Source organism: Caloenas nicobarica, chromosome 6 (genome assembly GCF_036013445.1).
Source record: "Caloenas nicobarica isolate bCalNic1 chromosome 6, bCalNic1.hap1, whole genome shotgun sequence".
Classification (NCBI taxonomy): domain Eukaryota; kingdom Metazoa; phylum Chordata; class Aves; order Columbiformes; family Columbidae; genus Caloenas; species Caloenas nicobarica.
Window position 1 is genome coordinate 39,965,089 of NC_088250.1, and position 26,189 is coordinate 39,991,277.

The following is a 26,189-nucleotide window of genomic DNA, read 5'->3' on the forward strand; positions in this document are numbered from 1 at the left end:
CCATCCTCAGCAAATTTGTTGATGATCCTACACAAGGAGTGGTTGGCTTGCCAACAGTGGAGCATCTGTCTTTGTGGATGCTGAGAAACTTGAGGACTGGCCCAACTGAAACATAGTGAAGCTGAGTTTGAAGCGCACAACTTCTCTACCTGGTATAGAATAATAATGCTGTGCATCGGTATGGGCAAGGGACGGTACTCCTCCTGAGTCAGGGCTGAGCCTGCTCTTGGCGTGCTCATTCCTGTTACTCTACTTTCTCCAGCTTTCTCAAAGATGTTGAGAAACTGGAAGATGACGTCAGTGGGCTGCCAGAGTGGCTAAAAGCTTAGACCTTAGCTACTCTGGGGAGAGGGAGCTGCTCTTGTTACTTCTGGCAGAAGAGGGTTTGTACCTCACTGAAACAGATTACTTAGAGGGGCTGAGGAAAATGGGGATTTTCAGGACTTGAACAAGTTGTGGCTGACCTATCTAGTGTTGGAGATCGTAGCCTTTCAGTGGGAGCTGGACAGATAACTTCCATGAGTCCTTCCGAACAGCATTTCTGTGATACTGTGTACTGATACTCTGTGTACTGTGATGGTTAACTGTTAGGAGACAACTCTAGGGAGAGCCCTTGAAAGCAATACAGTAATGAAACACATTTTATTTTAGTTGAATTACCTACTCAGTGCTGTGAAGCTCTCCAAGACACATTTTAATGGTGGAGTGACAGATTTACTCAGTATATAGTAACTCAAGCAGATCACACCAGATATTTGATTGCATGCTTGTCTTAATTCCAATAGTGTTCACTTGGGAGCCTGATAGTTTGATTTAATGTTGCTTCATCTGCTACAGGAGATTCCCCAAGCTGCTCTTCCAGTCACTGATTTGTTATATTCTAATTTTGCAGAAATTGCATTATTTGCGTTTCTGCTAGATCTTAATATTTAAGAGGATGTAGTTTGTTAAATATCATTTACATATTTTTAAAGATTTGCTTTAATTTAATCCCCCTTTTTAAATAGTGTTCTGTAGAATTAAAGAGGAAGAAATCCTGTTCTTGAGAGAATTCACCAAGTGTGTAGCACAGAATCTCTGTGTGCAAGACTCCCATGGCTGCTGGTTCTCCTGGTTGTGGTGCTGCTGCCCGAGGCAGGACAGTCACTGGTGTTAATTGTGGGGAAGCAATACCCCAGAAAACCGAAGGAGGAGATAGAGTAGCAAAGTCTTTTGTTTTTTCTTTCCTGTTCAGAACAAATACTCTTTCCAGTGGTCAGGGTTTTGGGAATGGCCAGAGGGTATAATCTGAAGCCCCTGGAACAGGCAAGGTGAGGTTGCATAGGTCTGTGACAGAGCTGAGCTTCCATTTCGGGTTGATATTCTGCTGTTTTGTCCTCTCTCCCCTAAAATTTTGGAAGCTGAAGGCAAGAACACTGTGGTGGAGGAAAACAGTGAAAGGAGATGGAAAATTTCAGGTTCCTGGTTCCACTAGAGACTAGTAGTTGATCTGCTGGGAGACTGCAGTTTGCTTGTTCTGTGTTCAGCTTGCACGATAGACAACTCATGTCTTAACTCTCCCAAGCAAATGGCTGTGGTGATCTCGTTCTGGTGAAGACAACCACTATTTACTGGACGCAGAGAAGGCAGCATGTGCCAACTTTGCCATTTGGAATCCTAGCACGAGGCATTTCTGTCATGGTTTAAATGAGCAGAGTGCACTGGAGGCTCTGAAGCAAACACATGCACTGCAGAGCTGCCAGCCTCTGGCCCAAGGAGAGAGGCAGCCAGAGGGGGGCAATTACTGTGACCTGTATTTCCCTTGAAATGATTCTGTAGAACTTGTGACTTGTGTCCTGTAGGAATAAAATGAAGTGATACCTGTTCAGGGAGCCTGTGCTTTTCGAGTGGTGTTCTGTGGCAACTGCTCTTTCTGTTGCTCTTAACTAGCTGAACTTCTGAAGAAAGCAAGCTGGTAGGAATTGCTGGGTAGACAGGAATGATGAAATTAGCTGTTATTTTGATTTGAATCTGTTGCGTATAATACTTTAAAGTACTTACTATGCATCTGTTAATTGATCTTGCATGAATTTTCTGTATGACAGGTTTTGATGGGTTTGACTTATACCAGCCCTAATTTTCTACTAAGGCTATTTTGTGTAGTTTGGATATTTGACTTTTTCCCAGTCTGGTAGAAGGGGTGTGTTAGTGTCTAAACAAAGGGTCTTTTCATCTGTTTGTAATCCTGCCTTACATTCCCTGGAGCTCTAAGATTGCTATCGGTTAGGAACCACACTGTATACTAAATGGTGGAGAAGATGTCTTCTGTCTCTAAGCTGGAAGCAAGCACCCTGCTGTCCTCTAAAATACAGGAAAGCCTTAACTCTTTTATCTGCATCTCCTGTAGAACACCAGACAACAGTAGGAGAAAAGGATGACTGTCTTTATATGCGCCTCCATATACTGATATCTAAATAAACAAACTCTTAAATTTTCCTCTTGCAGGAACATCATTTGCAACGGGCTATCTCAGCACAACAAGTTTTCAGAGAAAAGAAAGAGAGCATGGTTATCCCAGTCCCTGAAGCGGAGAGCAATGTCAACTATTATAATCGTTTGTATAAAGGAGAGTTTAAGCAACCAAAGCAGTTCATTCACATTCAACGTAAGTTAACAAATGTTGGTTTTGTTCCTCCCTGTGCCCCTTATTTAAACTGAGTATTCTTCAAACAGTCTTGAGGACAAAGTTGCTACAATATTCAGAAAGTGGGAGGACTCAAAAATCCAGGGGGGGATTTATATATGTAAATTCCAGTATCTGTTCTCAGACTCTGGAAGAATTTAAGGTTGAAGGTAAATATGAGGTTTTTCCTGCTGTATTTGTTTATGGGCTCAGTGCTGATACTGTATGTCCATGTACGGTAGCTGGGAAGCCTTAGCCTGTCTGTTGATCAAGCTGTTCTTCATTCTTTTTTGTTTCTAATTCTGAGAAAGAATAACTGAACTAGTCAAGCTGCCTCCTAGTTGCTTATACTAATGCAGGGAGTGGAAGAGGGGTTGTCTTGCTCGCTGAATGAGTCTGGATGCCTGTTAACTCAAAAGTTGTATATAAATAGAGATCAATAAAAAAAGAAGAGTTTTTGTAATGAAATCAGCCTTCATTCTACTGATGGTGACAGAGTTCTTGAAGGTTCAGTTTCACCTGTACTAACAGAGGAGTTCAAGCTATTGACTATAGCATGGATGTGTTCTGGGTAACATTTAATTTTCTCTGTGTTTTGCTAAAACTGTAGAGTTCCCTTTCTATAGGGAACTTGGCTTATTTTATAGACAAAAGGAAATATTCTTTTGCATGAGCTTAGCTTCCTGTGTCTTAAAAGATCTAAGTAATTAATTTAAAGTTGTAGTTAATTATAGCGGTCTCTGGATTAATTCTAACACTTTTTTGGTTAATGTTCTGTTGACAAGTGACACACATTTATAGTTCAGTTGTTGCTTGGCACACAGATTGTGTTTGTCCTTTGCAGCATGTGGTTCTAAGGGGTTATTTTGTGACTTGGACTTCTCCCAGGAGTTATTTTTGTAGCAAAACCTTAGATTCAGTCATCCTGGTGCCTTGTCGGTCCTTATGGTAAAGCACAAATTCAATCCTGAGTTCTGCATAGGAAACTTCTCTCATCACCCGTTCATGTTTTTGGTTCGTGGTCCTCAGCTTTTAGTTTTGTGGTTTGTGCAGACGGTATTGATCTCGCTGAACTGCATCTTGCCAGGCAAAGCATGTTCATAACCTGTTCTTCGCGCACTTTGTTCAGCTGCCTCAACAAGAGGCTGTTGATTTGCACGTAGATTTGAGCAGAGAAAGCATTTTGTGTGTGTGTGCCTTCTGCTTATAGACGTAACTGAAACTGAAGTTAGACAAAGATTCTTAAGCCAAAGATATATTGAAGAGCCTTGCGTCATTTCTCACCAACATGGTGAAGTCTCCTATTTTTCCATGTATTTGCAAAAGAAGAGTTTTTTGGAAATGGCATGCTCAGGATCCTCTGGTACAGTCAAGATCGTACTGGTAATGTGAGAAATGAACAAAAGGAAACGCAGTATTTCTCTTTAACAGAAGAAACAAACCCGCAAGCAAGGCAGGTTGAGTTAACGGAAATGGAGCTCCTGAATGAGGAATGTATTTTATTCTCTTCTTGGTTGGGCATTGCCAGAAACACTGTAAATATTGTTAATAAACATGTCTAAAAGTGTTAAATATATTATGCCAAAATGTTCTTTGTCTTGTTGAGACTCACAGTCTTTCTGGACAGAATTACAGAAGGTATTTGAGCTGGAGCTAAACAGTAGATAGTGCTCCAAGATAATTGTTCACACATATTTGGGTTGGAGTAGGTGTGATACAAGGCAGCTTTATGCTGCATAAACAGCTTGGAAATTCTGTTTTAGAGCTTCTAAAAGCACAAAGAAAAACAATGCCTACTTTGGCCAGGGAACTTAGGTAAACTGATAGATGCCAAGAGGCCATGTACCGTAATCCATACTTATTAGTGGTGCTTTCCTAGCAAATGATGGTTTACTGTTCACCTGGTAGCCAACAATTTTAATATTTTTAACTTTATGAGTATAATTCTTTTATTTAGACCAGTAGTTCCAAGCAGACAAAAGTTAATTTCTTTGTGAGGCATGGAATTAATGAATAAACAGAGTTCCAGGTGTTGGTTGACCTAGGTAGCACCAACGCAGGTGACTTTGAATATAAACCAAAATCCTTGAACTGTTCTAATTATGTCAGTGTGCTTAATAATTTTCCAATAATGTTTCTAGTTTCAGTAACATGGAGATGCATTGTAGGTTATTAGTGTGCAGTGAAGAAAATAAGTTAGTACACTTGTACCTGTGCTAGAGTTACAACTATGTGGATTTAAGAAAATTGGTGTCCCTAATAGAAACAATAAGAATGGAGCAAAAAATATATTGTTAATACATATGGATTTTACCAATGTGAGTATATAAAGGGTAATGACACCAAGCTAATGCTTTATTGTAAGTAACGCACACATTTTCTTCAGATATATGTTGCCTGTTTTGTACTCATTGTGTGTTCCACACTTCTAGAGGATGCTGGAGCAGGATCTGGAGATGCAGAATGGGTATTTGCATGATCCCTCCCCGCCAAGGTGTTTTGGTGCAAGTGGGGAGTGTTGGAAGCTCAGGCACTGCAGACCTGCCCTTGAGCTGCCGTTTTGCTGCTTTGTTACTGCCTTGGGTATCATTCCGGTTATGTGGTCCTTCAGGTGTATCTGCTGCCATCAAGATCGACACTGCCTACTTCTTCTACAGCATCCTCACGGCAAAACTGAGGAAGTGTGGACTGGATGATCGGGTAGTGAGGTGGACTGCAAACTGGCTGAAGGAGAGAAGCCAGAGAGTCGTGATCAATGGGGCAGAGTCTGGTTGGAGGCCTGTATCTAGTGGAGTGCCTCAAGGGTCAGTTCTGGGACCAATACTATTCAATATATTCATCAATGACTTGGATGAGGGAATTGAGTGTACTATCAGCAAGTTTGCTGATGACACCAAGCTGGGAGGAGTGGCTGACAGGCCAGAGGGCTGTGCTGCCATCCAGCGAGATCTGGACAGGCTAGAGAGTTGGGCTGGGAAAAATTTAATGAAATATAACAAGGGAAAATGTAGAGTGTTGCATCTGGGCAGGAACAACCCCAGGTTCCAGTACAGGTTGGGGAATGACCTATTAGAGAGCAGTGTAGGGGAAAGGGACCTGGGGGTCCTGGTGGACAGCAGGATGACCATGAGCCAGCACTGTGCCCTTGTGGCCAAGAAGGCCAATGGCATCCTGGGGTGTATTAGAAGGGGGGTGGTTAGTAGGTCCAGAGAGGTTCTCCTTCCCCTCTACTCTGCCCTGGTGAGACCTCATCTGGAATATTGTGTCCAGTTCTGGGCCCCTCAGTTCCAGAAGGACAGGGAACTGCTGGAGAGAGTCCAGCGCAGGGCCACAAAGATGATTAAGGGACTGGAGCATCTCCCTTATGAGGAAAGGCTGAGGGAGCTGGGGCTCTTTAGCTTGGAGAAGAGGAGACTGAGGGGTGACCTCATCAATGTTTATAAATATATGAAGGGTGGATGTCATGAGGATGGAGCCAGGCTCTTCTCGGTGACAACCAACAGTAAGACAAGGGGTAATGGGTTCAAGCTGGAACACAAGAGGTTCCACTTAAATTTGAGAAGAAACTTCTTCTCAGTGAGGGTGACGGAACACTGGAACAGGCTGCCCAGGGGGGTTGTGGATTCTCCTTCTCTGGAGACATTCAAAACCCGCCTGGACACCTTCCTGTGTAACCTCACCTAGGTGTTCCTGCCCTGGCAGGGGGATTGGACTAGATGATCTTTCGAGGTCCCTTCCAATTCCTAACATTCTGTGATTCTGTGATTCTTTCTTACTGCCGGCACCTTTCTGGTGGCAGTTGTGTTAACAGGGGAGCTAACTCAGGGAAGGAATCTGGCAGTAAGCTTATCTTCCATTTTTTGGCTAGGCGAACCTCCATATTTATCAGTTTTCTGTCTTAGATGGTTGGATGGTTGCTGGTGTTGGCACAAGCTGGGTGGTAGGAATGGGGCTTGCTGGTGAGGGGAGCTGGTGGAACCGTGTGTTTCAGTGGTACCTTATGTCTGTGTCAGCTTAAGATGACTGTGGGACCACAGCCGTAATTTAGTTAGCTAAATGAAGTTAGTTAATTTAGTAAAGTTAAATCCAGTTTAATGTAACCTAACTTAAAAACAAATTACATTTGTTTAAGTTAGTATAAGCTTGGTTCCTAGGGCAGCTCAAGTAATCAAAAGGAAATCCCTCTGACAGGTACTGCTCTCGGGAGTGGTTGAAGTGGCAGAGTGTGTAAACTAGGATGTTGGTTTTGCAACAGCAATTAGCCAGCCAACAAGTTCTTCGCTTGTAAGAGGTAAAGTTTACGGGTAGGATCCCCGGGGCCCTGGCCAGCAGTGCAGCATAGAAACACGCGACGTGGAGAAACGCACAAGTGCTGGAAAGCTGGATTCATCAGTCAGTCGCAAGAACCTCCCAGGAATTTCCAGGGTTGGTTTTCCTTAGAACACTAACTAGTAGCAGGTCATCTGAAATACGGTGCTTTCTGTGCCTGAGCCTCGTTCTTCACTAATTTTTGCAGGCGTGAATGAGCAGTTGCATCTGTTGCTATGGCAGGGGCAGAAACAGAGTGTGGTGATGGATAGTTCCATCATGCAGCACATAAACCACCTGTGTCTTGTGATGGCTTCTGAAGCCAACAAGCTGCCATTCTAGAGGCCAACTCCAGGATGAAAAATGGCTTTTTCTGGAATCAGTACACTTCCCTCAGTGCTTGGGAAAAGAACAAAACAGGTGATTAAGGATATCACTGAAAGTATGATTTAAAGAGCAGTGATAGACAAGCTTCAGGGAAGGAGGACACGTCCAGGAGTGTCCCAGAGCTGTGGCGAGCTAGCCTGGGGTTGATGAACTCTGGATGGTCGCACGTAGCAGTTAAAAGAAGAGCAAGAGCCTTGCATGTCCTGAGACTCTCAGACCTCCCCAGGCTGCGGGGACTTTGTGGCCTTCCTGTCTGCATAGAAACAGGAGGCGGAATGCAGATATTGCTTCCATTGCCTCAGTGTCATCAACCTGCAGCCTCCTGTAAGCTCCCTTTCTTTGAAAGTGAACTATAGTGATACTTGCAGGTCATGGCAAACAGTATGAGAAGCATTGCTGGGAAAAGAAGGGCGTTGCTACAAGGTGCGAAAAGCTGGATGTGTGCCAAGAGCTGCTGCTGTTCCCATAGTACCAATGTCTTTCTGTTTAAGAAAACGAGCCTGGATTTATTTGATGTAACTTGTTCCCGGCAAGTATATGTTGGGTACCTTTTATCTTGTCATTTTGATTATTCGTCAAAATATTTTTGCAGAGTTGAAATTCAGGGTGTGTTTGGTTTTGGTGTGGGTTTTTATGTGTGTGGGGTTTGTTTGTTTGTTTTTTTAAGGATTACAGGGTTTTTTTCCATTTTCTAGTTTTTCAGCAATTCATTTGTTATTCATAAAGTCTCAAAACAACTGCTAAGAGAGCTGATGTTTTATCAAATCATTTAGTACTGTGTAGGAAGTTAGGTGGACGTGACACGTTACTTCTCCAGTGGTTAACGGGGCAGATGAACCAAGGTAACAGCCAGAAGGGGAGGTTCCACTTTTCTTCCCTGTTCTACTTCTGGTTACGTACACGCCTGGGTGTCTCTCACTGGTCCTGATGCTTACTGGATGCCTCTGCAAACTGAGTGAGGTTGCTACCGGTGAGCAGTGGGAGAGAGGGACTCCCTGCTTTCCGCTGAGGTGACCATAGGTCACTTTAGATGCTGGCAGTGCAGTGATCTGCCTTCTCTGAGGCAGAGATCTCGCTCTCTTGTCACTAATATTCACCATTTGTTCCTGGGCATGGTTGGTCTTTTAAGTTGCTTGTTGATGGAATGGTTGGGCTTTTTCTTTTCTTCTTGTTGCTCTTAGTGTCTCCTGCTGGTTGCATCTCACTTCAGCCTGTCTGATCTTGTTCTGAAAACGTGATTCAGGAAGGTACGTGGCTGGAAAACTTTCAGTGATGCCTCTTTCCTCTCGGAAATGAAGGCAAACTTAGTGGCACTGCTTACAGCAATGAGGATGCACGGCATCGCATCTCTTGTCACGGGGATCCTCCTGCTCACTGATATTCTGCTTTAGAAAAAATGACTTGGAACATTCTGTTTGCCGGGAATTACTGAATGATATACTGACAAGTAATAGGTTGACTTTTTTTGGTGCAAGATCAACATCTGTCTGAGGGTAAACAAGCAGTGCCTTTTCTAGACTTTGACAGATTTCTGTGCAGTCTTACATCATCTTTTGTGAACATGGTTAAACACCTGCTTTCTTGTTAGGAGAGCTCTTCCAAAACGATGGGAATCTCTGGTCTAGAAAACTTCAGCCGGCTCCCTTGGGCAGAGTTGTTTGAATGTGGTTTTACTGTGTACATTAGGACTGTAATCGTTTTGTAGGCTCTGGGGATGGTCTTGGAGTGAGGGAAACTTGCAATTTCCTTTCTGATGGAAGTGGCAGTTTATGCTTAAGAGGTCAATGAATTACAGATGGTAGTGCAGGGAAAGTGCAATATCAGGCATCGTTCCGGTGAAGTATGAGCTGCCGAGGTTGGACTTGACTGGGAGGACTTGGAAGAGTTTTGAAACTCTGAATGGCAAGTGGAGTCGGACACACTCAGTCCACATTTGCACAGTGGTCAGTGCCGTGGGAGAGAGAAGCTTTCCCAATGATGCAAAGTGGAGTAGAGTTAAGTTTGAAGGCTCTGGCTCTGGTGGGACTATTGACCCTGTTTCAGTTGACGAGTGACGTGATGCATTATTGGGACCACACAGGAGAAGCTGGAGCAAAGCCGAAGGTGATACGTAGCAGGCGGGTTTCATCGAGCCCAGCACGGATACTTGGCAGCCAGTTTGTTGATATTTGGCTGTTCAGCTCTTCGACAGGATCGTGTGGCAGTCACCCCAGGCACAGCATCAGTCTCTCTTAAGTATACAGTCCTGCCTGATGATGATTTTAATACAGTTTTACAGAACTGTGAATTTAAAAAAAACCCAAACAAACAAACTTGGTGTCAGTTTTTATCTTGGAACTTTTGATCCCTACAGGCTGCCACTGGAGAAGCGGGATCCAATGTTGTAAGCTGCAATTTAAGTCTAATATACACTTGTTAATTGTCAGAGGTAGTGCTGCAGGTTGCGTGCCCAGTGACAGTGCCATGGGATTTGTATTATTGAATTAATGTTATTAATAATTCCACTTAATACAGAGTTAGAGCCCATTGTTAATATACTGAAATAAATTTTTAGAGTATGTTTACAGTGCATCCTTCTGCCCAAGTGGTATTCTCAGAGGTAGGATGGTTGAGCGCTGTCTCTTGGGACCGGCGGCAGTTTGCAGCTGAAAAGTGGTCCCAAACTGCAGATCAGCACTTTTCAGGTGGATCTGAGTTTCCATGCACAGCCAAACAGATGAAATGTGGGGAGTGGTTTTGCTAATTCATTGCACTGGAACACAGAAAGCGTGGTCTTGGGCAAGTCTGAGATACGGAAAGAATGAGCTACTTACCAGCTGTTCCTTGACTGTTCAGATCATGGGAGAGAAAATACTATAGTTTGCTTTAAAGATTTTTTTTTTTGGTAGTATTTTTCCTTTGCTTCTAATCTTCCAGGTTTTTGTTTTAAGATGCTCTCAAAGCACACTGAGAAACTCAATAGTTAGTGCTCTGGTAGAGCCATGAGTTAAGAGCGTAAAGGTAAGAAAGTTCTACTTGTGTAATAAGAATAAAAGATATTTTAACAAGCCTTCACTGCTGTTAATACAGTAACTTGTTGATTGAATTATTTGGAGTGTTGTAGTTAGTATTTCACCTCTTCAAGGTTTTATTAGTTACAATTAATGTTTCATATTAAGGATTCTTACTGTTGTATGCAATTTGCTCAGACCTGCCAAATATACTTTCTGCTACATTATTTCAGTGATTACTTCCTTCTGCTTTTAGTAGGACCAAAAACGTTGTGTAAATGTGGAAAATGAGTATTGCAATCTGTAATAAAGACAGGAGCTTTGCTGTAAGGTTGGGAACTTACTATTTGGACAGTATGGAGGAATATTTAGGTTCTACATCTAGGGATGAGTTGGGTTTGGAGAAAAAGTAACAATTCCCACAGCACTGGTCTGGCATTTTTAAGTTTATTGCACAGTTATGTGGAGGAAAAAAAAAAAAGGAAAAAGTTTAGCCTGTTAAATATTTTAAGGCTCTAGGTTTGTTGAGCTATTTAAAAATGGGCAACTGGAATTATATTGGAACTTCAGTCTAAGTGCTTTTTCTCCAAGTCTGGGATTTGATTGAAAATTATCTTAATTGTTAAGAATCTTATAATGATATTCTGGGGGAGCTGTGTTACAAAAGCATCAAGAAGCATTTTTGCTCTTGTTTTGCAAAGATATATTAAAGTTTTTGTGCCTCTATGGTAATTTTTTAAACTAAAGCTTATTTTTGTCATCCCTTCAAGCCATTTAAAATAAAATGAAACTCCTTTGGTTCCCCTCATGTTGGAAAGTCAGAGACAAGCAACTTCCAACTACTGTCTTGCAGCCGTTGTATGGGGAAAATTTTTAGCATAGAGAAAAAATGTCTTATGGCAGAGATGTGCTAATCTGAAGTTTTATTGATCAATTTTCATTTCTGATTGTCAGTTGCACGCTTCTGTGTTTCCATAGTGCATTATGTACCAAGCACTTCACTTTTCTTTGTGTGTGTGTGTTTTTGTTTCAGCCTTTAATCTGGACAATGAGCAGCCAGATTATGATATGGACTCTGAGGATGAAACCTTACTGAACAGACTAAATCGGAAGATGGAAATCAAGCCGCTGCAGTTTGAAATAATGGTTGACAGACTCGAAAAAGCTAGTTCTAGCCAGGTATTGTACTGTGTTGAGAAATGACCAAGGTTTTTTTGATTTCTGAGCTTTGTGGTGGGGTGGTTCTGGGTGGTTTTTTTGTTTGTTTTTCCATTTGTTTTATTTCCTACTAGCAGGATAAGTGTGTGTGTGTGAGTCTGCAGTTATACAGAAATCACATTGCTGTCTCTTATTGTCACTATTGGTAACTTAGAAAAAACAGGTGAGGGGGGAACTTGTGAGGGGGTGGCTGGGGGCGAGTTGTTTTTTGATTTTAATTCCTAACCAGTGTGTTAGAGGATGGCTTACAATGTCTTGTTTTAACTGTGTTGGTATGGAAGAAGCTTGTGGTGATTGGTAGGTGTATAGATTTGGCTATAAATATATATGAGAATCCAGATTCTTTGTTTTAGTTGGTACTTGTGGATGTTGACTTCAGTTGAGGTTTGCAGGTTAGAAACTTAGAAGCATAGATATACACCCAAGTATTTGTTATCATTGGATCCTTGTAGTAGAAAATGCACAGGTGCAAAAAAGTTAAACCGCAGTTCAGACTCGCAGGCTGGATTCCTTGCTCTAGAAGGAAGCACGTGCTGTGTATTATTTAGCCACTTATTTTAGCAGAAGATACCGGTGCCTTCATAGTCAGTTCCTGTGGTGTTCCAGGAGATGAGTGTCTGGAGAGGAGCTTAAAGCCAAAAACATTACTAAAAAATTACATCCGAAGGATCAGTTTCTGAAAGGCAAGTTGGAAATTGGTAGTTATTTCTCAGTGAGGTGGATGTTTTGTGGGAGTGAAAAATCTGTTGCAGGATCCGTAATCCTGCCTTAGGTCCTTATCCTGATTTAGTTCAATGCTATGTGTTAAGAGGCTATAATATTGTATTATCTACATTTTAGAGCAACTTTAACAAGGATTAAGTAAAGATTTCTTACTATGCTAAGAAGACAGGGTGTGAAGAAAAAAATTGTGGAGTAAATTGGATGATACTTGTTGCATGTGTGGTATTCAGATCTCTTGGAGAGATCTGTAGCTGCCTCTGTTTCATGTAGCTGCCTCTGTTTCATGTAGATACCTCTGTGTTGGCTTTCAGTTAAAGCAGTTCTGGTTATCGCTTTTCAAGAGTAATTCGCATCCTTCTTATGCTGGTTTCATCTTTCATTGCTTGGGTAATGAAGTTAAATCGAAGAACTGAAAGATTTTTTTTTTTTTTTCCTCCTAAAATAAGAATACAGATGTTTCTCTGTAGGCAGCTGCCCCTTTCTCTTTCCCTTAAATGTAAATGACACTGAAGCATTACAGAGAGGTGAAGAGTATTTTGAACCAGAAAGTGCTTATTTAAGGAAGTCCATGACAGCAGAAGTCTTAGGTGCTCATGAAACATTGTAATTGATTCTTATAACAGGCTCCCTATTGAAAGTAAGGTGTGTAAGGAGAAATCCCTCTTCGTAGGTGAGGTTTCTGTGGGACTTCCTGCGTAGGATTTTCTGCCCAACCTCAGGGATGGTGATGTCTCTGTTCAAGCTTCTTGTCCTGCTTTGGGGCTACAGAAGATGTTGAGCTGATGTTGAGTCGCTCTGTCCTGAACTCTGTGTTAGGAACGTTAAGGTAGGCTCCAGTAACCCGCAAGAGTGGTTTCTGAGAAACAAAGTTTGGCTGCCTGGCAGATTCCTTCGCCACATGGGCTTATAATGCTCTCAGATCCCACTGCGGGCTGCTACACAATTCACTAACATTTACATCAGCTCTGAAGTACAAAAGGATGTTGGTGGGAATGCCTTCCTCGCCAAGGACAGGGTTCCACTCCTTCCTCATGTGCGTTTGGATAAGCTGATTTAAGCAAGGAATATAGGTGCATCTGTTTTACTGGTGGTACTTGTAAAAACAAGCAAGCAGGGGCAAAATTTAACTTTAACTGTGTACTCCAGGCAGAGTAGATTTTTTTTTTTTTCCCTCAATAAAAATGTTATGGAAAAAAGGTAGCAAAAGACAAATGGGACTGAAATTATTTTTAAGCAATATTACAGTGATAAGATAATGTTTAAGTTGTGTATTAGCTAGACATGCAATCGTATCAACTTTGACATACAGATAGGATATGCCGGTGAGTATGTGAGTTGGATTGACCAGGCTAATGTCCATCCTAGGTAGAACAGATGCAAAATTACTGTTCTAATGCTGCATGAGGTCATGAGCACAGACAGATTAGTGACCTCCTTCTTTTTTTTCCTGCTTTCTTTTAAAAGCAGTTCAATGTTTTTCTAATTCTACTGTAGATGGCAAGTGTTTTGTTCTATTCTGGCTGGAATTAACGCTTAGATAGTAGCAGTGGTTACATGTAGGATACCCGTATTTTTCTGAAATGTATTGTTTCTTTTTCTGCTTATCCTAACATAGGGACAAAATTTAACATAGTTTAACATTGCAAAACTGCAAATTTAAGTTGTTCAGTTGATAATTTTCAAATTACAGGGAAGATGAAGTTCTGTCTGACTTCTGTTTTAAGTAATACTAGAGCTACTATTTTCTTTTTATGTAATGAATGTGTTTAAGATAATATGAGCATGTTAAACTAATGTATTAGTTGGCCAGTGATGGGTTTTGCATTTATTTAGTCTGACTTGCATATAAAAAGCTTACCATATAAAGGAAAAAAAAGTTTTAATTTATTACCTGTGTTTAACTACCTCCTACTGAAATAACTTACTTAAGAAATTAATCTCTTTGTGTCTCTGGGTCATTATCATTTTATATCACTAAGTAAACATTTTTTGGGAAAAATTAAGAAACTAATTTACTTCAGAATACATTCTGTCTATGGTAAAATATCTTCTAGGGCAATCAACATTAAACTGCAAACAATCGTATGTTAATAATGGCTAACCAATTAGAAACTTATTCATTTAGGAAAATAATAGTCAAAGCAATTCCCAAATCATGATCTGCAGACTGTCTAAGTTAGTTGTATCCTTTGCTTGTAATAGTTTCAAACAGTGTTTTTAGATTTCATGCAAAGTTGATGAATTTGTGGACTATCGTGTGAAAGTTTCTGAGAGATGATGATGCTGAGTCAGAAAATTTGGGAACTAAATATTTAACTCAGGAAGACCAACTGGTATTTCAATTTAAATCAATATTTTTTCCTCCTTTTACTCTCTTGTGCTAGAAAAGAGTGAAGTTTATTTAGAAAGTGTAAAAGAGGTGTAAATGCGGGGTGACTTTCTCCCTGCACCCCCCCCCCATCTCAGTTGCTTCTTTTGAATTTTCTCTTGTAGCTTGTAACACTTCAGGAAGCTAAATTGCTGCTAAATGAGGATGACTACCTTATCAAGGCTGTATATGACTACTGGGTAAGAAAGCGCAAGAATTGCAGAGGGCCGTCTCTCATCCCCCAAATCAAACAAGAAAAGAGGGATGGCTCCACCAACAACGACCCGTATGTTGCCTTCCGGAGGAGAACTGAGAAGATGCAGACAAGAAAGGTAACTTGTTAAACTTCACTGGTTTGAATTTGTCATTTGAAATGCTGCAGTGATAGGAATCATTCTGCTTCCTATCCAGCATCTTGCAGGATCTGCCCTGTGGTTGTTACTGGTCTGGTTGTCTCTTTTCACAGTTGCAACACTGGATGACCAGCTAAATCTCAAACCTGTTGGACACTGTAGTCAATGTGTAGTCTGCTGGTTCTCTATAGACAATTTACAGTCCATTTCTTAGAAAACTGAAACTCAAAGGGCGATTTATAAGTGTTGCCATATAAACAAGCAGCTGTGGGACTTCCTAGGTTGCAAACTTTCCCTTCTTTGAAAAAGGGGAAAATGATCTTCCATTTGCTGTGGAGTGAGTAGTTCAGGCTTTGTATTTGTAGCATGAATTGATTCGAGCTGGGAATTCTCTAATTACTTGGCATTTTACATCAACTCTGTACACACATGTACACAGCCTTACTGTGTGCAGAATCAAGGTGGAAAGAGTGTTCTAGGAGCCAAGTCTTGAATTCCTTCTGCTGACAAAGTTGCACTGGGTTGATTGGGAATCCAAGCAGAGAAAGCATGGGTAGAGATGGCTGAAAAGTGGTTTTTAGGATTAATCCTAAAAGTTGGGTTTTGTTTGCTTTTTGTGGCTTTGTCTACCAACGAGGTTATGCTTTAGGAAGTTTCTTCTGAGAGCACTTTTATAATTCTCACTTGCAGCAACATTAGTAACTTTTTTTGCTATTTATGCCTCATGGGTTTTCCTTTTGACCTAAAATTTGTTTAATCTTTCAATAGAATCGAAAGAATGATGAAGCATCTTATGAAAAGATGTTGAAATTAAGAAGAGAGTTTAGCAGAGCCATAACAATTTTGGAGATGATTAAGAGAAGAGAGAAAACAAAACGCGAGCTATTGCATTTAACATTGGAAGTTGTTGAGAAAAGGTAAAATTGCAAATTATACCTGCAAGAAGTCATTTATAGCACCAAGATTTTAATTTTCATCAAACAGGTTTGAGAACATCTGTAATTTATTTCTGTATGGATGCTAGTCTTTGCACGTGGGCATGGCTGAAGCCTTATACAGCACCATAAACTTCAGAAGCTGAAATAAAAGGGTTTCATGCAAACTCTTGGCCTGTTCTGTCTTTCAAACATTTCTCAGTGGAAATGCAGTATCATATTTTTGTGTGTTTTTAAGGTACCATTTGGGTGATTATGGAGGTGAAATCCTTAATGAAGTGAAGCTTAATAGACCTGAAAAAGAGATGAGCACAACTCCATCCACTCTTCATAATGGAAATCATCACAAAGTTCAAGAATGTAAAGTTAAGGTAAGTTTTCTTCTGCTGTGAGTCTCTTGTTGTCAGTTTCATCGCTCTTTTGGATATACCCTACAGATGTTTGCATTGGAAAAGTGAGCAAGTTTGCTTCCAGTTTAACGTTTGTTATCTTTCCCACTGAAGTTTTAAAGGAATTGGCTGGCATTGCTGTTTGTTTCTTTACGCAGCAGAATTGTGAAGTCTTCATTTTCCTTCTCAGTTCTGCCTTTTTTGTTGTAAACCGATGTAAACATGAATGTGTTAAGTGGACATCAGGACCTCCATGAGATTGCAAAGTGTAGTGAATTATTTTTCCTTCTCCCTTCAAAGGGAGACTAGAGCACTGAATTTTCGATAGCGTCCGTGAGTGCTGACTGGCCCTCTGTGCAAAGACAGGCCTGAAAATACAGGATTGTACTGAATTACAGCTAGAATGCCAAAGGATTCTAGAAACTATTCTGAACTGTTAGTAACATTTCTAGGCACAAGAATGCAACTGTTAGATCTTGCTGACAGCTGGAAGGAGTTGCAAGCAACTACTGTTTTAAAAAAACACATACTGGAATTTGTAGTAGTTTGTTATTACTGAGGCCTGTACACATCTCAGTAATCTTGAGTGGGCATTTTTGTATCTGCCACTGCTTGGCCCTCGGTATTAGGTAAGTAGCAAACATAAGAAGGTGGAAGAAAGAATGACTGAATTTGGGAACCTTTAGTTTCTGCAAAGGGATGGAAGGCTGCTCTGAGAAAATGGGTACAGAAGGATGCAAGACCTGAGGTTCTGTGTGCCACACACTTATTTTGTCTTCCTGAAACTAGCAAAGTAGCTTAATTAAGCTACTTGGACAAAGTCTTCCTTTACATTTTTTAAAATCTGTACAGAAACCCAACAGACCTAGTTTCATTTCTATAATTGAACTTGTTAGTAACATCTGGAGAAGCAGTAATATAAGAATAATCCGTAGCTAGAAGTGTTAAACTTGAGTGGTTTTCTTTTTTCTTGTCTCATGAAGAAATGTATTCCACTCAAAAGTAATAAGAAAAATACAACAAAGGGAGCTCTCTATCTTCTGTCACTGTTCAGATCCAGTACCAAACCAGATCATAGTGGTTTATATACTCATTACAATTTTCCTGTGAGGACAGTCCTTACATGTGTGCAGAACAGAATTAAAATACTTTTTTTCTGGAGGATCCTAGTTAACCATGACTGACTGTATTTGTTGGTTCTGGTGATGTGTGGTTCCAATAGAATTAAATAAAAGAGGAGTAGTACAGTTGTAAGCAGGTTATCCTACAAGCGGCAGTGTTGACAAATCCATCCATCTTGGGTTAATGGTTTTAAAATTACTACTTAAGAATTTTTTTAATTATTTTTTTTCAGTTAATACGGGCATTAATTGCAAAATTAGCTGCTTCCAATCTTAGCAGAATTGTTTTATTAGAAATGGTTATTCTGCTTATCTTGTTTCTGCTTCTTCATATCAAGTTTCCTTTAATTGTTACTTAACCCGTAAGTATCTTTGGTCTGTCTTAGGAACTGTCTTTGCTTTAAAACATAAATACTAGATGGTCATGGTTTTAAAACAAACAAAAGCCCCAAACAAACCAAAACACAGGTTTCCACTGCAAGCCATTTTAATGTCATAATTATAGTTCAGCTCACTGAACTCAGTACAACACAGAAAAAGGATAAGACCTGATGTTCCATTGTTAATATGATGGAAAAAAAATGCACCCAACTTTGAATTAACACGTGGCTTTGAGAAATAACCTGAACTGGGGGTTATTACAAAATGCTTGGAGGTAAGGCTGGAGAATTGAGAACCTCTTGAAATTTGTATTTAGCACCTGCGACACCCAGTGGTCACTGGATTTAATACAAATCTCTTGCCTTGGTTCTGCTGCAGGAATTCTGTTCCGCGTTGTTTCTCCTCTCCGTTATGAAGCTGAGCTCTGTTACTGGAGTTAGTTTCAGTCAGAGGGTTCTTGATAAGTGGTAATTTGGGGTGAACTTAAACACTTTTTCAAAACTGTACCAGCTTTTACTCATAATTGAGAATTTTGCGAGCAAAGTAATCTTCCTTTTAATTTAAAAGCTTTGAAGTTAAGTAGCATTTGTGTTCCAGTGAAGGGTTTAATATTGATGGAGTTGCTTACTATAGAGGGTTCATGCTACCAAAATCTTAAATAGCAAAACTGAATAACATTACGTCTTTTCAAAAACATAAACTATCTGAGAAACATGAAACAAGTTATATAGTTTCTTTTGAACATATCTGAGCAGCTCAGAAAATTGAAAGTGCTTTCTATAGGAAACTGAGATTTCGGAAAATAATTGGAATAGGATTTCCAGTTACAATATACGGAGCATACTGCAAAGCAAGGAACCTCTCAGGCAGTCATATGGCTTGCAAGCTTTCAGTTTGTTTATTAAGAAGTACCTGTAAAGACAGAGGTCAAGTTCTGGATTTTTAAAAATGTTTTGAATACATTTTGCATTATGTGTCTGAAATAGTCTGCAGATGCTGCATGTTAAGAGGCTTTGGAAGATAACCAGTCATGTCTTTAAGGCACGAGAAGAGGAAGGGTTAACTATTTTTTTGTTTTTTGTCACAAACAGCATCCTCATCATTCATCTCTAAAGGAGGAGGTGTCAGATGTTGTACGTCAGAAAAAGAAGTATCTAAAGAAACCTAAAATAGAGTGTGTAGTCACTCCTCAACAGCCCTCTGCTGAGCCCTTGCCTGCTATCAGCAAGAGCGACATCAAGCAGTATGACTTCCACAGCTCGGACGAGGAGGAGTTCCTGCAGGTAACGAATGCTCCCCTGCAAATCTCAGCCTACGCAAGGTGAAAGTTTCAGCTGCCTGTAATTGGGCCAGTCTGGCTTGAAATGGAGAATAACTGTTGAACAGTGGATATATATAAAAGATACTTGCATAAACTATGAATTTGTTTTCTTCTGAACTGTGCTTCAGAGAAGCTTGCATTTAAAATGTAAATGTGGCAGTTCACTTTGTATAAATATAAACTTGTATAATAAATAAATAAAATTACATTATATAAACGTGGCAGTTGGAAGAATGACTTTGTTTTCTGGTCTAGGTACCCTCACCAGTATCAGAGGCAGAAGAAGAAAATGATCCTGATGGACCTTGTGCTTTCAGGAGAAGAGCAGGATGCCAGTATTACGCTGTAAGCCTATCTGCTGTTGGACTTCGTAGAGTGGTTTTTGTTATGTTGGTTTTGGTTGGTTTTTTTCAATTTAGATTGACATAGCACTAATGTGATAATTCTTCTGTTCTCACTTTCACTACCAAAGCTTTGGTGATTTGGTGAATCCAAAGACAATCGTTTTCAGTCTTCACGAGAATTATTCTCATTGTGCTGCTGCTCTGTGATTACCTGAAAGTCTTACAACACGTTGCCTGCTGACCAATTCAGCCACTGTTAGGAAGGGAGAAGTTTTTTGTCCCCCTCAGTTTTTGTAGTGTGTCATTTCTTCCCAGCTTGTAGAGCTTATTAGAGTTATATGCTAGTTGTCCCAGTTCTCAGACCTGCTGAGGGATCCTGCTGGGCCATTGAGTGGAGTCTGCTCTTGAAGCAGAGGGGTTTCACCTGCTAAGGGTTTTTTTCCATTTAGTTAAGTCAAAGTTTTCTTTTGAAATGATTGCAAACTGTAGATACATTGAAAAACATAAAGTTGCAATTGCAAGAACATGCAGAGGACAGAGACTGATAATATATGTCCTGTCATCATCTCGGAACCACTGACAGCGACATGTTTTTACCGAGCGTGTGTTGATCAGTGGGGACCTTCAGGCTGCAGAGGACCAAGAAAAGCCACACTACACTATAGTGTATCTAGTTTTTCTTTGCTTGCTTCCCATGGGAAGAATGAAGTTACATGACCAAATAATTGTGTAATTGTGTAGCCTTTAAAGCCACTTATAGAGAAGTAATTCGGGCACTAGGTCAGCTGTTTCGGAAGCGCAGACATCCCCCAGCGTACTCCAGTTGTCCCTGGGCATGTCCCCCAGGTCGTGCTGCCGTTCCTGGCACGGGTAGCTGTGTGCTTGGCTGGGCCGTGCTGGCTTGTGGTCCTTTCCAGAACAGGACAGGCAGCTCCAGCTTTCCAAGAGTATGGCATTGTTTTTATCTGTTCTAAGACATTTGTCTCTCTGACACCTGTTTTTTTGGTGTGGCCTCTTAACTTGTTCTTTCACTTTGTGTGAGGTTTTTTTACCTGTTGATTGCTAATTTAGTCACCATTTCTGCTTAGCTCCAGAGGATTAGCTGAAGCTTCTCTCTTGCTTAGAATTTATCCTACCTTTTTTTCCTCCTTAGCCTGTGAGTTAATTCCTTTACCAAAAGAAGCGGAGATGACTGCGAACTTGTATTTTCATTTTTTTCTGTTACTTCTCCATTGCTGTTTAGAAGCAGGTTATCTAACAGCCGTAATGTTAGTCTTCTAGGGTTTTTTAACTACTGAAGCCATTTGAGTTTTGATTTAACTCTTAACATGAATGGATTGAATCTATGGCACTACCATTGTTGTAGGTCTAAGCTGATCACAAAAAAGAATTATTTTAACCAGTATTTATTAACCTGTCATACAAGACATTTCAGGCAGCACACAGCATTTCTGCTTGTAAAGATCATGCAGTTTTGAGTTCATAATAATAACGAAGATATTAATGGAGTAATAAAAACGCCCTAAGGTAAGCTGATACAGAAAATACACTGTCAGGGTCTGATAATGGAATGTGCGTGTTGGAACAGAGGCCGTTCAGCTCAGCATCTGTTACCTTTGGCAGTGTGTTTCATGAGTAAAACTAAACTGCAGATTTAGGAACCCCTTTTGAAATAACCTACATGCTTAGGCTGCAAGCTCACTGAGCAGGGAATTTTGTCAGTTTGCTGTGTACTGGTGATTGAGTGGGATCTTTGAGACATGATCGAGCCTTCTTGGTAGTTCCTTTGTCACAAGAAGTACTAAAAGTATTCTTCTGTAGCGTGATACTTAGCACTGGAGTTGTGCATATAGTTTTAAGGTATTTCTATCAATTATTTTTCATAAACTCATTTCTACAGCCAAAAGCTTTATCGTAATAACCCTTACTCGTGGCATTAGACAAATTTCTTAACAATAGGCCCTCAGCTGGCTACAGAACATAGTTAGGTGCAGCCTTCCTGCAGAGCGCCCTTCGGCTTCTAAGAGCCTGGAGCTCAGAGGCTGTCACAGACAGTAATTGCTCCCTGTGTTTTGTATCCTGGGATGAATCCCCAAAGAGCTGTTACCAGACAGGAGGTACTGGGCCAGGTGGACCTGTGTCTGACCAGAACAGTTTTATGCACTCCTTGGTTGGAATGAATTAATTCTGGCGTGTTCAATATTTTGGTTGTGGCGTCTAGTTTTAAGACTAATCGAAGAGGATTTGCTGCTCCATGAATTTATGTATTTTTTTTAATAGAATCTTCCGAGTTCTTTCGTGATCTGAGCATATTAGTCAAGTGATAGTTCTGTGGACATTTTCTATACTGTAGCCTGTGTGTGATGATCACCCAGTAGTAACCTAAACAAAGTATACACTCTAATTGAGTGCAAAATTGCCTTTCTTTTTTCTTTGCAGCCTCGTTTGGACCAAACTAATTCTTCATATGAAAACTCAGAATTGGCAGAATTGGACAAACTGAGGTTCAGGCATTGCCTTACAACCCTTACAATTCCAAGGAGATGTATAGGATTTGCAAGAAGACGAATTGGCAGGGGTGGAAGGTACAGTTGCGTTATTTTTACTCCTCATTCACCTTCAAAGGATAAAAGTATTAGGAAGAGATAAATAAACTAACGTCTTTTTTACATCCTCTTTCATCAGGGTTATAATGGACCGAATATCAACAGAACATGATCTTGTCTTGAGACAGATTGACCCGGAAATGCTGAACAGTTTTTCCAGCTCTTCCCAGACTTTAGACTTTTCTTCTAATTTTTCACGGACCAATGCTTCCAATAAACATTGTGAAAACAGACTGTCCCTTTCTGAAATACTAAGCAATATCAGATCATGTCGACTGCAGTGTTTTCAGCCAAGGCTACTAAATCTACAGGACAGTGATAGCGAAGAATGTACCTCAAGGAAACCAGGGCAGACTGTGAATAATAAAAGAGTTTCTGCAGCATCTGTAGCTTTATTGAACACCAGCAAGAATGGCATATCAGGTAGGCAAGGATTTGAATTCTTCTGGAACTTAAAATATTGAATTCCAGTGTTTTTCCTTGTGACCAGACTCACAACATCTTCAGCAGGGACGTGTACCTAAACCAAAGATACAAGCTAATTATTTTATATTTCTTAGAATATACAGAATTTTTCCACAGAGAGTCCTGTTCCTTCTGCTTTTATTATGGTTTCAATAGAATCTTGATAAATTGCCAGACTTAAATGTGTGTTATTCGAAGGAGGGATTCTGCTTGTATTTAGGAATTGCTTAGGTGTGATTGAGTCTTAAAGACATTAATTGGTCTAACCTTGTTTAAGGAGAGAAGAATGCTCTTTATAAATGCAAAACAAAAGCAGTTGGTTTCTTGGAGGTGGGAGGGGTGGTGTTGGTTTTGTTCTTGGAGTTTTTGTTTTTAAGTCTTGACAAAACGCCTCAGAAAACCAGTAGTAATTTAGGAAGCATACTGAGCAGGCATGAAAAAGTGTGAAAACAGTGCTTGCTAGTGATAGCTGTCATAGGAAAAATTTTGACGCTGGCATCATTTAATGATGCACCCTCTCTGATTTTTCAGGAAATCATGAGCCATTGATTCAGGAGATTGTCTTTTCCCTTAAATGTCATCTCTGACTCTCATAGCCAATGCAGCTTTATGATCTGATAGCTCCAGATGAGCAAGACAGCCATTCACGTATAAACAGCTTTACATTACACCCAAAAAAAAAAAAAAAGTTATTGTAGTTTCTTCACAGGAATATAAAATACCCACAATTCTGATCTTTGTAGACCCTTTGTTAGTGATTTGGGTATAGAAGCACTAAAGTTGGAATAACAGCCACCAAAAGAAAAATGTGCTTTAAGCTTACCTTAGCAGTCATTACATCACTTGCTTCACCTCCTAGGAATTGTAATTGCTGAAGTCTTAACATTGTCACTTCTTTATAATCTTAAAAGGATGTACAATTCTTTAAAAAGCCGAACAATTGGAGATATGCCAAAAGAGATCTACTACCAAGCATCAAGACGCATCTGAGCATTTTCCTAAACTATTGTGTATGTACAGAATTAGGTATTGTAAAACAGGATAATCAGTTAATATAATAGGCTGATACTGAATTCCATAATTAACTTGACATGGAATGGTCTGTCTTTTTTGAAGTCAGTTGCAGGATTGGGTATATAATCTTCAATAATATACCTTTAGAATTAATGTGTAGAAATCAAATTTATTGAAGACAAAAGTAGTTTACTATATTATGGTTTTCAAAGACTGAGCACTCGCTCAATGAGTAACATCAGTGTGGCACTGACATAGGCACAGAATATTTACTTTCATAACTTAGTTTACAGCATAATCATTGCAACCTCTATCTTGTTCTCTCTCTCTCGAAAAGATTTGCACGAGACTATTTTTTTCTACCGCGTGTAGAGAACAGACATAATGTGCTATAGTCATATTTTGTATGATTTCTTTTTTTGTAAGGAATTTGAAGGGCTGGACAACTGCACCTGTAGTGGAAAGGGGCAGTTTTGTGTGATGGGATTACTGATAAGCATCAAGAGATAAAGCAAATGCAGAAAATAGAAAGGAATGCTATTTGTCAGAGTTAAGGATGTGAAACATGGACCATAAGCTGTAAGGAACAAGGAAGAATTTGCTGGTAGCTCTTTATATAACGAGAGCAAGTAAAACTGCAAGATTTCTGTTTGCATGAGTAACGTATGATGACACCAAGGTAAGGAAACTTGCTTAAAAAGATACAGGTTAAGCTGATTATTTTTTTTCCATAGAATTTTTAATTGGTTATTTAAGGATCAGCTAGATGTAAAACTTGATGCTTTGAATTCTGGTCTGAGGAGACTTTTTAACCCCCCTGAGGATGGAGTCTACCTGAAAAAACTAGGAGAATATTTTGGGATGGAAGCTGATAGTATATGGAGGAATGAGCGAAGTGAAAAGGTTGACAACATTTGTGAAATCTCCATACTTGGCTTTAGGGTAAATGAAGATTACAGCAGTGGAAGAGAATTCCGGTAGTCAGAGGAAAGATGGCACATAGTAAGAAAACAAAAATGAAAAGAGCATTGAAGCAGTATATTCAGGGAAAGGGGGTGTCTGTGTTCTGGTAGGGAATTGTGTAGACATAACAAAAAAATGTCAGTCCTTCCTGATTCGGGTAGTAAAAAACAAGAATTAAAGAAAACATGAGTTGTTGGTGCTGCATAGTGGATTAATGACAGACCTGATACATACATGTGGACTAGCACTCGTGTCATTTAGGATTTTTAGGGAAAAACAACTAAAGGAAAGGATAGAGAAATATGCATTTTAATTATAGGACTATAGAGAAATATCTAAAAGAATGCATTAAAACAAATCTGATGGATCTGAGCAACTTTGTAGAGGAATAGTAATTAACTTCTCTTAATCATCTGAAGAATACATTTAGATTAGAATAAAGATCACTCAGTAGTTCAAGTACATTATGCAGGGAAATTTATGGTTATGGAAGCCCTTTTTCTTTCCAGATTTAAATTATGAACCAGATCCTGTAATTCTGATAAAGGATCAGATGCAATAGACAACAGAACTCTTCACCAAATAACTAAGCCAGCAAGAGACACTGCTGTTAGATTTTTCTCGTTAGTAAATAGTGAGTAAATTTTTAAAGGGCTGGTCAAAGTCTGGTGGTGTGTTTAAAGTAATTCTGTTTGGGAGATGATAAAGCAGTTGATTTTATAGCACACTTACCTGTAAGCATAAAGCTGCTTCTAGAGAACGATGATGGTAGTTAAACTGATTGGTTTTGCTTTTTTTTTCTTTTAGTTTAGGAGAAGACTTGGAGTTGCTTGCTTTGGTTTTTGATGCACAAGGATATTTAAAGCTACCTCTGCATTATATTTTTCACTTGTATTAATAGAGCAACTCCTACTCCGGTATTTCCTCAAATGCTGAGCATTGTACGAACAAAGAGAGACTTCTTTTAAAAATGTGTGACTAGTCTTTTCTTGAAAGTGCCTAATAGTGCATGAATAAAGAACCACTGTTTCAAGATAAATTACTCTCTTGCTCATGTTATTAGAACTACAAATGGCAAAACCGAATTTGAGGAACTTTAGAGACAAGGTCACTGAAACAATGTGACCCCTTTGATCAGTTGTGTAAACTTTGTGTAGTCTTACACACTATATCTGGAAAAGTAAGCTGGCCTCTTTGCCAGAGACACCTTCAGAAGAATTCTCTGTTTGATCTAAAATGAGATAAATGATGAGCCAGGGATACAACTCATCATCAGCAGAGATGATGGGGGAAGGAAGTTACCAGGGATTTGGCGACAGTGCTATTTACAACAGCTGAGTAACACTGAACCTGCTTGCTGAATTCCTGGAGTGCAGCTCAGCTCATGTTTGGGACTGAAGTAAGGAGGCTTCGGGCAACATCTCCAGCAATTTGCAGTGCAGTCGGTGTGTTGCATTTGGCTTCCAGTCTGCTTCAGCTGCCACTTCCAGTGACCCACTCAAATAGTTCATCTGTTTAGTTCCCATGTCCTTCAGTAACAAAAGACAATTCAGCTGAAGAATTTTGCTTATGGAACAATCTTTTACTTTTTAGAGGTATTTATTTTCCAGAATTAAATAGCATATAAAAGTAATTAGAGTA

General features: G+C 39.9%; 1 protein-coding gene across 3 annotated transcripts in view; it reads left to right on the top strand.

Moving 5' to 3' along the window:
* Nucleotides 1-26,189, top strand: part of EPC2 (enhancer of polycomb homolog 2) — a 48,618-nt gene that overhangs the window by 13,618 nt on the left and 8,811 nt on the right. For all 3 annotated transcript variants that reach the window (XM_065637571.1, XM_065637573.1, XM_065637572.1), the window contains exons 2-10: nt 2,485-2,644; nt 11,381-11,526; nt 14,782-14,988; nt 15,778-15,926; nt 16,183-16,315; nt 18,927-19,118; nt 19,412-19,501; nt 21,940-22,085; nt 22,186-22,529. In XM_065637571.1, coding sequence (XP_065493643.1) covers nt 2,485-2,644; nt 11,381-11,526; nt 14,782-14,988; nt 15,778-15,926; nt 16,183-16,315; nt 18,927-19,118; nt 19,412-19,501; nt 21,940-22,085; nt 22,186-22,529 — 1,567 coding nt within the window. The remainder of the gene's footprint in view (nt 1-2,484; nt 2,645-11,380; nt 11,527-14,781; nt 14,989-15,777; nt 15,927-16,182; nt 16,316-18,926; nt 19,119-19,411; nt 19,502-21,939; nt 22,086-22,185; nt 22,530-26,189) is intronic.